The 13282-nt window shown below is 34.6% G+C and overlaps 1 protein-coding gene across 5 annotated transcripts in view; it reads right to left on the bottom strand.

Annotated features, from left to right (window-relative positions):
- The window catches only part of SPOCK3 (SPARC (osteonectin), cwcv and kazal like domains proteoglycan 3), a 252657-nt gene that overhangs the window by 128373 nt on the left and 111002 nt on the right, over positions 1-13282 (bottom strand). For 3 of the 5 annotated variants that reach the window (XM_075709126.1, XM_075709125.1, XM_075709124.1), the window contains one exon: positions 7159-7204. The exons of 1 other annotated variant lie outside the window; for it this stretch is intronic. In XM_075709126.1, coding sequence (XP_075565241.1) covers positions 7159-7204 — 46 coding nt within the window. Of the gene's footprint in view, positions 1-7158; positions 7205-7303; positions 7313-13282 lie in introns of all 5 variants that reach the window. One more of the 5 variants, XM_075709123.1, reaches the window with a different exon arrangement.

A 13282-nucleotide genomic window follows, 5' to 3' on the forward strand; every position in this document is an offset into this window, starting at 1 on the left:
ATACATCAACCAGAGATAAACAGGATTACAGAAACAGACAAGAAACATCTTAGTTAAAAAAACAAATAAGAAAATATTTTTTTAAATATGAGGTGGTTAAAAAAATGGGTCAAAAAGGCAACTTCTAACATTTAAAATGTGCTTTAAGAACTGTCATTCTTCTATTCAAGTTCAAGAAAAACTACATACAGCCTTTTTTCTTCTTTACATTCTTTCTTTGGTTGGTTTTTTAAAGGGATTTATTAAGCTATTTTTTTTCCCTCACCACTAAACAGTAATGTATGATTTCAGATTTCATACTCTTAATAACTATCTCTATTAGCCATTTTACAAGTTTTCTTATTAAATCTCCCGTGGCGAACATAAGAACGCTCATTAGGCCATTAAGGGAGCCTGTAAAGAAGCAGCAGTCCTAGTACATACCAAAATGTTTACAGGCACACAGTCCTCAGGGACCAATGGCACCCATGACTCAAGACAGTTAGCTGGGACATCCCAGCACAGTAAACAGAAGTAGAAGGACTTTAAAAATGAAGAGATTTGAAGGACTAAAGTTTAGCAGGTTTGTGAAATGCAAAGAAACAGTTCTAAACCCCCTTTGCTCAGCATGCTGCCAGCTTAAGGTCTGGTGCTCTACCTCTGGCCAGTTACTGTAGCCCTGTGCACATTTCCACTTTTCTGACATAAACTATTTGTGGGTCTGAATGTTTAACTGAGTCCGTGATTTAGTTGGGGTTAAAAACAAACAAGCAAAAAATAAATGCTTTAATTTATCTTCTGACAATTCAGGATTTGGTGACTCTAACAGCAGGGCATAAAGCAAGGGTGGCAAGTGAGCAGGAACGAGGGATTAAACTGCTACTGAAGGCAAGCAAAATTTCATATTACAGGCTGGGCTTAGCCTCACTAAAAAACCTTTATATAGCCTTTCTTGAAATAGCTGTTAAGAATTTAGAATTCATTAAATCCATTCAATGATTCTACAGAAATAAATACTGAAACAATTTGAGATCCACAACTAGAAAAACAGATGTGTACTACCCAGTGAACCGGAGTTAGGAGCCAAGACTGTGAACTGTGTAGGACAAGGTATTTTCATGGTGTTACGACAGTAGAGAAATTTATAAAAGAGAAATAATAAAAAACCGCTAAAGCACAGCATCAGATAATGAAGAAAAAGCACTATTAAAGCATTCCTCGGACATCTATGAAAGATTTTTCAGGCAAGGGCTGGCTGAAAATAATAAAAAGCAGTGGGAAACTGTTTAACACAGGATTTGGCGTATTTTCTTGGTGAACAGGATTTCTAAACATACCTAAATACCTGAAGCTGGAAACTGTTCACCAGATTAAAATGCTGGCTCAGATAAATAAATGGTGTCTTTGTAGGAGGACACTGTGAATTTCAAAAAGAACAAAACTGAAAAGCTGTTAAAAATATTTCACGCTTACTTACTATTAAGACTAAACTATATTTAAAGTGATATGTGATGCATTTTATTTGCAAAGTACTGCAATTTATCTTGAAAGTGATGGATATGTATTTCTAGTTTAAACATCAACAGTTTTGCTATAAAAACTAGATCGTGTGTGCATATATCAAATGTAGCAAAGTGAAATCTACACGACTGTTTTCACAGCCTTCAACTAATGCATCTTCATTAAACTCCCTTATGAGTTCTCAGGGCTTGCAAATGAATGAATCAAATTATTTTATTGAATATGACTCTAAATGGTTTCAGTTCACAGTAGAGAAATATATTCACAAATTATAGATATGTGTTTGCATATATTTGCATATCCTTAGTTATCCAAATTATTACAGAACTAGGTAGATGAAACAAAGAGCTAAAAGGCAAAAACTCAACTAAAATATAAATGTTTGAAATTGTTTCAAAATCTATTTCTGCTGTAAAATGGTATCTACAATATTTCTGCTGTAAACAGACACTTAATATAACCTGATACTATAAAAGCCAAAAATAATCCAGTGGAATGGTCTACGAGAAGTGTTATAAATATATCTACAAACCAACTATACCTTAAGGGTGTTCATCCTCCATGAAAATGTCATTTCGTATTTTTTCCATTACATGAAAATACCCCACTGTTCCTCCAAGGTATTTCTATTAAGCACAAGAAAACATCCTTTGCACTTTAAAAAATTACACCAGTGTCTTTGTATATGCAATTTTATTCAATAGCTACACCCTCCAAGCTCTGCTACCATCTGTAGTCTAAAAATAAAATGTACCAAAAGTATCCTGTGTATTTTTATCTGATGCAAAAGTGGTATATGAAGAAAACATGTTAGCAAGTATTGTTGAGTTTGGATTTTTTTTAATTTGAGAAAACATTGATAAAACATACATTATAGCTACTAAAATATTCAACTCTGAATAGTCCAAAACACAAAACATCCTAATTGCTTGTTTCTAAAACCACTGAAAGGACAAAACTTGCCCTTTAGTAGTAACTAAATATGATTAATACAACATTCAGATTCATTCCAACAACAATACCTGCCCCATATGATTGTTTATTAAGAATTTATATTGTCATATTTATAGAAATACATAAATATTTGTGTGTGTGTATATATATCATACACAGTCACAAAAATTATTTAAATAAACTTTTCTATCTTCTATGTATATAAGCAAAAGAAAGTTCAATGGGAACAAGCACTCTTCAGACAAATGTTAGATGTTGCTTTAAGGAATGGCATTGGTGGATTGCAATGCAAGTCATAATATTTTTCCATCTTTTAAAAAAACTTATATTTTGCAGCCCAGGAGTACATATCACTCTGCGTTTTCATAGTAAGAGCTAACCTCCTGGAATGCTTGGACATATATTTCCATATAACCACTCTTATTAATACCAATGGAATTACACAGATCTGTCTACCTGAGCAATTTTGACATACTTAATCATATTAGCATAAGAATGCCTTTCAAAATACACTGAAGTATAGAAGAGTGAATTAAGACACTATTAAGACGCTCATTATCATATGCACAACTATTGATTTCTTGAACCACAGACTTTTCAAATATTACAACAAAATATTAGCATTAAGATTTGGATTCAGATTAAGGATGCATTTTGAAAAAATATATTATCCATATGCAGTAAACCTATGAAAATCTTAGAAAAGGCTGTAATAGTCATATAAACCTTTAGAAAATAATAACTATATGTAGACCTCAAATATATGCCTATATGGCAAGCACTGGTTCCTCAAAAATGCTACCTGCAAATTAACATAGGTGCTGGCTAAAAATAATTTGAAAAAGGTCCGCATATATTGCTGATTTCGAGCAGAATATGGATACACAAAATAATAAATGTAAATAATGAGAACCCATCTGTATAACTACTAAAGGTATCGACAAGGAGTTACACATGTGCCAGGTACCTACACCACAGCCTAAAAGACAAAGGGGTGTAACAGAGATTGAGTATTTTCTAAATGACAACTAAAAATTTGACAATAAGCTAAACATTCCACCACCACCTCTATTACATGTAGTCAGCTAGGGTTTATGCAGTTTAAAGGTCTTCATATTTTGTTCATATATAGATTTAAAACTTCCAAATATCGACTTGTAATTTCATCATGTAAAGTTGCTATAATTTAAATCAGCAAAGAAAAAAAATATTTCTATAAAAGCACTACTAAGTCCTATAATCCATCGTTTTCAAAGAAAATAGAAAAAAAAATCCTGTCTAGTAGACCCAGACTTCAGATCTTTTAATGCCAAAAAGATTCCTTGCTTATTCCATACTTTCACAGATTTATAGGTAAGTTTCTGAAAAGCCAAATATTGATAAAACAAATAAAATGAAAAGAAATAAAACATTGATATTATTTATTTTTGTCCTCAAAGAACTTATTTGCCTGTATCTAGAGCAGTATTATTACAAACTTTAACACAACAGACATGGGAAGTTGTTACTGCTCCTGTTTAAACATCATCTTTAGTGAGCAATTTTAGTCTCTTACTGCAAGTTTTTCTCTAAATTTTAGAAATTTGTCTTCACTTAGGAGTTTCATGTTTTCATTTGGGAGAACATTTTTTATGGAATGGTCTCACTTGAGAGAGAAGCTGATGCACAAACCAGAATAGTAATAACAGAAGATGGAAGGGGAAACCCTCATAAAGTTTCTCTAACACAGATTGCTTGGCTTGCAACAAGCCCCAACAGATCACAAAACTCCAGTCATTCGTGATGTCCCCATTTATTGTTTTGAATAGTTCACTTTGGTAAAAGAAAAAAAAAAACAAACCAAAACCACAGATTAAAAACCCTTAAGTCTACATGCATGGTTACTGAGGTGAAAAAGCTAATTAACAGTTAAGCCTTATTTGTTTTAAACTCAGTAGTGAAGTGGTACACAACTGGAGTGGAATGGCACTGGGGCAGTGCTTATGGCACAGCCCTGAAACAACACAAAGACTACGAGAATGTACACCTAAAACTTAGCCTCTATAGTCTACCAACTCTCACCTTTTCCTATCTCATTAAATAATATGAGGAAAAAAAAGATGTGAGATTCTCACTGCTGTATGTCTTTTATTAGCAAACACAGGGAATCACGAAAGACTTGATTTCTTCAGTAAATCATGAACATTACATTCACTCCTAAGGAACTGACATTTACAAGGTTGCCACACTTTTAAGGTACGAATGGCTCTTCCCACAAAATATCACCCGTGATCACTTTTCCCATCTGATGAGACACCTGAATCTATGAACAAGTACATGGTACATCCATAGTTATATTTCGTTCTCAGAAATACTTTGCGGTGTTTCAAACAAATCTTTTCCCATTATACCCAAAAGTAAGAGGAAGCCAATTCTGACAACATGGAGACCAAGATATTGACTTGGGAAACCTCCTTCTATCTTTTAGTATATGTCCCAGATCTAGTCAGTAATGTTATTTACAGACTTTCAAAAAAATAACAGCATGCAAGTCTCTGATTAATAAAGAGTATCTGTATGTCAGTCAGAGTCTAGAAAACGTCTAATTCTTGAGAAACTGTAAATCTTTTGACATTAAGCTCAAGTCAATATCATTGCTCAATTCAATGCAAAGACTATAGTAGTTATTGCAGGAAAACTGAAAAGTGGTGCACTGGCAGGTAAAAATACCTGATATTCTTTAAATTATAGATTGACAAATTAAGACACTGGGAACATTTTTAATAACAGAACTTCAGTGTACCTTTTATTATTAAAAAGTGTTCCCAACTAGCATTATTTGTTTTTCAGTTACAAATTACACAGTGAAATGTAGATAAAACTACTCAGCAAATGCATTTCACTCTTCAGTGTTAACTTTCAGTTAACAAGGATATGAAAATAGAAACTCTGTAGGCACGCTTTTAAAATACTCAATTCCCAATACAAAATGCATTTTGCAAACAAGTTAGGACAGATAATATGTTTTCTTAGTCTGCAAATTCAGAAAAGTATTCTACAAATATTAGCATCAGGATCCCCAAAGAACTCAGAGTAACAGAACAAGCCAGAGTGTGTAAAAGTGTAAGTTTGGTGGAAAAAACCCCAGTATTTCAGTATATCTTCTGAAAAACTAACAGCCAATTGAAAAAAAAAAAAAAAAACAAAACCCCCAAAACATATCAAGTATGCGATAACAAAAAAAAAGAGAAAATTTATAGCATATTCAATTCAAAGTCTTCTGATGAAAGATTTTGCCACCAATAAGTCATTAATTAAAGTATAACCTATTCCAGTTCTCATACTAAAAACATATTTGCAGACCATGCCCCTCATCAAAAACTGAAGAAGAAAAGGAATAGCCTAACGGTACTTTGTAGCAAAGTGATAAGCCTGCTTCTTAGGTGAAGTACTTGACCAAAAGAAAGGAATCTTTTTCTCTGAGGAGTCAGAAGACTAAAGTCAAGTACTTTTTCCTAATGTATTAGCATATGAGGAGAGATGCATGGTCTGTGAAATTTTCAGGTTCTAAAATAGTCAGGCTGCCATGGATCTGAATTAACATTTACAAATTTTCCACCAAACCAGAAGAAAATCACCACAATTCACAGAGTAGTGATAACATAAATATGACTTTTTTCCCCTCCCACTACTCCTCTCTCCCACAAACCAGCAAAACAAGCCAGGTGCATTCATTTAAGAAATTAAGGTGTTTCCTTTCACAGGCTTACTACAGTAATCCTGAACTAAAGTGACAAAGGCATAGAACATGGTGGAAAGTCCATCTCCAAGAGATGTGATTGTAATAAAATACAGTTCATTATACATCTCCCTTAAAAGTCAGTATCCATTATAAAGAAAGTTCTTTAAATTGAGTAAACATTATTTTTGCAACATATTTTTATCTCAGTCTCTTGTGTACAAGCCCCTACACTGTTTCTTCATTGCATTCATGCCATTGGTATTATCAGAAAAGACAAAGTCTCTGGAGTGCTCCTTGTAGCAATTAAAGAAAAAAAAAAAATGCATCAAGATTCTCAATAGTTTCACAACGGTAGTCATACACTTTGAAACAACATACATGAAGTGGATTATATTGACAGTAAATATTAAGTTCCAATGCCTGGGGAGGGAATGTTTAATGTGAAAATTTGCTATGTTTGCTCAAGGCTGAAATTATTGTACTGTAGCATTCTCAAAGTTCCATCTGTGTTTTGCCTCAAGACAGATCACTTGAACATGACAGAGACTTCCAAAACTGTTTTTCTAGATCTTCTTTTATCAGCCAGATATAAAGAGCCTGTCAACATTTTAATGAATTTAACTGCAAAAGATAAATGTCAGTTTTTCTTCAAATGTCCTACTGAAAACGCAACAGTGCTTAACTTAAATACATAAATAAAACAAAACCAAACCTCCCAAACCCCATGAACTTGTTCATGTGAGGGAAACTTTAAGCTGCTTTGGAGGTTCCTAATGCTCTTGCCTCTGTCTCTAATCAATAAAAGTTTGCAAAAATCACAGATATAAAATGATGATTAGGCTGAATTTCTGGCCCTCTAACTCAATCATTTGAAGAGGGAGAAAATGACACAAATTCACAGACTTCTAGGTATTCTAGCACAGGAGCACTATTATAAATACTGAGATTTTATCCCATACAAATAACTAGTAGCAGAATCTTACCTTGATCAAATGGTTTACCCGGACTCCATGTACGAAAATAATCATCCTGGAGAGGGAGAAACAACCTACACTTAGTAAAATGTAAGGAATCAATGTATACATGAAAAACTCACAGAATCATGAAAGACAGAAGATGCATACCAACCTCTACTTCCTAGAAAAGGCAAGCAGTAAAAAACAAATAAGAAAGAGATTACAGTCATCATAATGGGACAACTTACTCATACAGAATAAAACAGTGTAATTCAGAAGCCGTTTGCACTCATTAAGTACAAATGCTATTCAATGTTACTTACTAGCATTTAAAACAGAAGAAGTATTTCTGTCAGTACATACATAGATAATGTTTCTAACATCGCTTTTAAAATGTAACAATAGTTTTCCTGTAACTTTAAGTTCTAAGACACTGAAAAATTTAATTACATTTTCTATTAATGATTTTTCAAAACCAAAGCTCCAAAGTCATCATCAATAAAATAACTGTATTTTAAAGAATGATACATGAATTTTAGGACAATAAATATTCCGCTATGTAATTTTCAACTGCATCACTAAGATAGGTTATTAAATAAGTCTAATTAGCTCTGTTTTCAACAAATCATCTTCATAAACATAAAATAACCTCCCAGTTATGTCATCAGCTGTATCAGGCTACAATTTCAAGAAGGAAAAACTTGAATTAAATAAATTGCTTTCAAGATTTTAAGAAATTTGATAATAAATTACAAATCCGTAGCTGAGACATGTAAATAAATTGATCTGCACACCTCAGATAATAGGTGCAAAAAAATGACTAGAATTATTTATTACTATGTCTTAATTTAACTCGCTATTCTCTAGAACAAACATTAAAAGGACTCTACCCAATATTTCAATGTCTGCATAAATTAAGGTTCACAAACTGCAGTGGGTGCATTGCCACATCCAGCAGTTCCATCCCACTTGCTAAGAGATCACCAAGACCACGACAAAGAAACCTCAATTTATAAAAAGTTGAACTACTGGAAAAATGTGAGTCTCATACAGTTGTCAAAGCCACATAATCACGCCTTAAAAATGATCAAGGATCAAGCACATCTTTACAGGAACAAAACACTCTTTGGGTTTTCATAGTTCAACAGTTTCACCTCAAAGGGGAAAAAAAAGTGGTTGCAGCCTAAATTGTATTTCACTGATGATGCTCTATTAGTAAAAATATGTTTACGGAAATGCATGCTTTGAAAGAGGAAGAAAGAAATCAGCAGAATCTGGAAGTGCAGAACAGAACCATAGTTCCATATTAATACTTATGCATTCCCTTACTCTGATGCACAGATCAACAATCTATGAATCGGTGTATATTATTTGCCTTTTTAATTACTATTTTTTTGCAAATAAATACAGACAGGAATATCAGATGATTAAAAAAAATCACAAAAGAGATAAGCAGAAATTACAATTATGACAATGTTTTCCAATTATATCCCTCCTAATAGTAACTATGGAGATGTTATTCCTACAGTGGTGTTCTGAACAGGTTTGAGCCAGCTTTAATGCACTGCTGTTCCATGAATCACACCACGTTGGCAAAACTTTCAATTCTTAAAAAAACATGGAAATGGTAGATTCTCTTTCCATTTCTACTAAATCAGTAATATTCACCCACAATGAGCCTATTCAGACAATACGTTTATTATTAAAATGCTGAAAAGTTAGAATAACTAGAACACAAGACTATTAGAATGATAGAGGAGTCATCTTGAGTGAGACCAAAATCCCTCCTAAGGCAAAAGCATCCTGCATTAGGCTTAAGGAAAAACGTAGAAGTGGAGCTTGTATAAATTACACATTTTCAAGCTGGCCCCAAACCAACCAGATGAGAAATCAATTCTTGTTCATCTCTATACTGCAGACAGCTTCACAGATCCCAAATATAACATCCCTCAGGCATTTCTAGAAGTACGAGTCTTAGCTAACTTACTTCTGTCTACAAAGCCACTCCGTATCTTTCTTGTTACCCTTCTCTGAAGCTTCTCCAAGTCTATTTTTTTTTATATGGTATGACTAGAATTGTGCAGAGCATTCAAGATGAAGCAGCACTACGCATATAAATGTAACACAATAACACTATTTATTTTTACTAGTTGATTTTTCAAATCACCCGTTACTTAAAGTTGATTATTGGGTAAGTTCAACAAAATCTTTATGTGCTTCTAAAAACAAAATAAAACAGTCAATTGATTCTCAGATTAAGTAAGGAAATTGCTTCGAATAAATAGCAGTTTCACAATTTTACAAATATTCCTAAAGCTATTTTACCTATCATGTGTATAAGAACGTGGCTTCCCATTGCATTCAGACCTTTCCTGATCTTCAGTCAGTAAAAGTCTGATTATTACAATGTTCAATATCCTCTTCAGAATACCATCAAGATGATAATATAATTTACAAAGCCTAATTTTTCATTATTTTAATATAAAATTAAAACCGGAATGAACACATACACCATTTACAGTGAAGACTGAGTGGTATCACAGCATCTCTAGCCAAAGTATCTTTTAACAATCTATAAATGCAAAAGGCACTGCCTCAGGACAGAGTCTATGACTTCTGATTTTCTTTGGGGGCTTCCTTGCCTTTGTCCTGAGCATGTTAAAGGGCAGGTTGTAAAAGTATACAGAATGAAGTCACAAATTTGTCACAGTAACCATACCGCTTTTTCAACATTTTCTAGCTAAAGGTATCCATGCATTTTAAATAGAAAATTCCTCCTTACTACTCCACTTAAAACAACGTGAAATTTCAGTAATTCTTTCAAGTCTCTCTCTGTCTGAAAGACACATAAAACACTTCTAACAGCCATGTATGATAGATTTCAATGAGTTTAATATCCATGCCTTAAGATTGTGCATGTTTAAGCATTATGCTCAGTGAAGGTCATAGTGATGAAGTGTTTCTAAGTTCATGCTACAATAACATATGCACTTTGACACTAATAAATATTTTTTATTTTTGCTGAAAGTGGCTTACCTTAAAAAAATATCATGTATGTAGTCTGAAAATCTGACAGCCTTAAGAAAAGGATTCAAAATGACCAAAAGCAGCTTAATCAGAAAAGCTTTTAAAAAAAAAAGAAAAAAAAAGGTATTTTGCCTCGAACACTTTTATTGCTTCTTTTTGGACTTCTATATTCTGCTATATGAATTCTTCACTCCTCATTCTTAAAAAGCAGTTGCTACATGAGCTTTAAGAAATACATGTTTAAGTACAGTAAAAGAGAAAAAAGCTCACTGGAAAAAAAATCATATCTGATAATGTAGTTATGCAGCAGAGGTTTTCAGCTTTCAATAGAGATACAAAAATATGAACCTATTAATTTTTTTCTTGTGTAGAGCATTTGTTACATCATTTTATTGACCTCTTCTCTGCAACATTTTCTGTAGATGCTGCCATATATTGCTGACATCACTTGAATTATTATCCAACAGAAATCTATATTGCTAAAGAATATAGCGATACATAGTAGATGAGTCTGACTCAGAGAACAGCAGGAGTCTAGAGCAAGGAGGGCAGCTTCCTCACAAATATTTTCAGCCCAAGGTTGACCTGAAAAAATGGATAAAGCAAATCCAGCCCTTGTTTCATATTCACATTTTATCTCTAGTATGGCCTATGCATTAAAAGCCTATATATTAAAATCAAAGCTGATTTATGTCAGAGCATCCACTGAAATTGAGGCAGTTTTCTGAATTTATTATTATCTTCACATTTTATCCAAGTATAACTTACTGCTACAGCACAGTTTGTACAGCAGGGATATTATTAATTGTATGACTTACAAACTACCAATTTAGGGAAAAGTCTAACAGACAACCGTTCAGTGTGAGGTACTACTTCATATATAACGCCTTTTCAAGAAATAATACTTCTAACAGTTACCAAAGCAGTGAAGACACAAGATTCCCTGAACTTTATTCAACGCCAAACTAAATTCTGCCAACATAAAATTCCACTCAAATTTTATTCAACTTATCATAATGCAAAAAATACATTTTACTGCTGGCCTCCTTATTCCTACATAGGGGATTGTTTGTTTTTATCACAGAACTACATACTCCAATTTGTAGATGGACATGAAATCATACTTTGACAATTTCAAAAACAAATCTTTTAAGCTATATTAGAGAGCACGTGCAGCCTGAAACCTACCGCATTAGATTTAGATTTTTTTCCTTCCTGCCATTAGCTATGAGACTATTTTGCTCGTTTTAATTTCAAGGAGTTCTTAATGGGTTTTCTATTCCATTTCTTATATCTGCATTTCAAGTACATACATCTGCTTCTCATCTGATCTGAAAGCTCTTTACCTCTTTTAGGCGAGGTCTTTGCTATTTGGTAGCTATGCTATTTTTAGACTCCATTTCAACAAGCCAATTGAAATGAGCCAACAGACCCACATTGCAGCCTTCCACTTGCCTCAAGCTCACTTCTGCAGCAGACTTGAACTCACCAAGTATCTCCCCTTCATGTCTTTGCACCTCTCCAATAGCAGAGGGTTTGACTCATTGTCATGGTTTAGCCCCAGCCAGCAACTAAGCACCATGCAGCCGCTCGCTCACTCCCCCTACCCTGATGGGATGGGGGAGAGAATCGGAGGAGTAAGAGCGAGAAACACTCCTGGGTTGAGATAAGAACAGTTTAATAATTGAAATAAAGTAAAATAGTAATGATAATAGTAACAGTATAATAATGATAATAATAATAATGATATACAAAGCAAGTGATGCACAATGCAATTGCTCACCACCCGCCAACTGATGCCCAGACAGTTCCCGAGCAGTGATCGCTGCTCCCCGGCCAACCCCCCCCCAGTTTATATACTGAGCATGATGTCATAAGGTATGGAATAGCCCTTTGGTTAGTTTGGATCAACTCTTCTGGCTGTGCCCCCTCCCAGTTTCTTGTGCACCTGGCAGAGCATGGGAAGCTGAAAAGTCCTTGACTAGCATAAGCAGTACTCAGCAACAACTAAAACATCAGCGTGTTATCAACATTCTTCTCCTACTAAATCCAAAACACAGCACTATGCCTGCTACTAGGAAGAAAACGAACTCTATCTCAGCCAAAACCAGGACACTCATCTGCACCAAACCTTCCCAGTGACTCTGTAGCATGTATTTATATTCTAAAGTCTCACTGAAAGAGCTGTGGTAGGGTTGTCACCTGACACCTCTGTCACAACCTCTTTCCAGTGCTGGAAAAAGAAAGTTAGCAGCAACAGTATGCACAAATCTTTTTTTCCATTTATACCTTGCTCCAGGACCTTCAGCTCAATGTCAGCAAGACTGCCATTACCCCACAGAGCCTTAAATTGCTGGTCACATGGAGAAGTGTTAGAGCAATAAAAGGATGAGACACCATCAAAGCTTCCATCATATGGAAAATCTACCACTCCTATAACACTGCAGTTTCCCAAAATAAATCAGGGCCACAGGCAGCATACACAGAATAACTAAGATACTCCAACCACATCTAAGGAGAGTACTACCCCAAAACATAAATCATAACTGAAGAAGTATAAGTTGCACCATGAAAATGCATGATGCTTATGTACTAGGAAATTCTTCAACCTGAAATCTGAGCCAGTCTGGAATCCTCATCCAGGATACAGACATGCTCTTCAGCAGCATGTGGATACCCACCTGCCTATCAGATGCTGCTTTTCATCTCTGCTGACCTGCATAGACGTCTGATCTATCATATGTCATGTGAGCACTCTGTTGTATAAATGTGGAGCATTAGTTGAGCCAGTTAACTGCAGGATAGTGCCCTCAAGGGAATAAGGTAGCTATCACACTCCCCAACACCACATTTACTGTTGCAGCATCTTACATGTCTCAGAGTATCTGTGAGGGCAAGAAGCCTGGACAGACCATGTGCTCCTAAGCACATTTTTTACTCATTGTCCCAGATGTATTCAATATGTTGCTTCATCTGCAGGACGGTATGCGCATACCTTATGTGACACCACATAGCTAAGGACCTGCAGTAGAACTAGGAGCAGAACTAGTTCCAGGAGGACAGGGACTGTTTGTCTAGCAAATTTTTTTACTCTATTGCTTTCTTCTCAACAGGCTCCACCTCT

Source organism: Pelecanus crispus, chromosome 4, assembly GCF_030463565.1.
Source record: "Pelecanus crispus isolate bPelCri1 chromosome 4, bPelCri1.pri, whole genome shotgun sequence".
Lineage (NCBI taxonomy): Eukaryota > Metazoa > Chordata > Aves > Pelecaniformes > Pelecanidae > Pelecanus > Pelecanus crispus.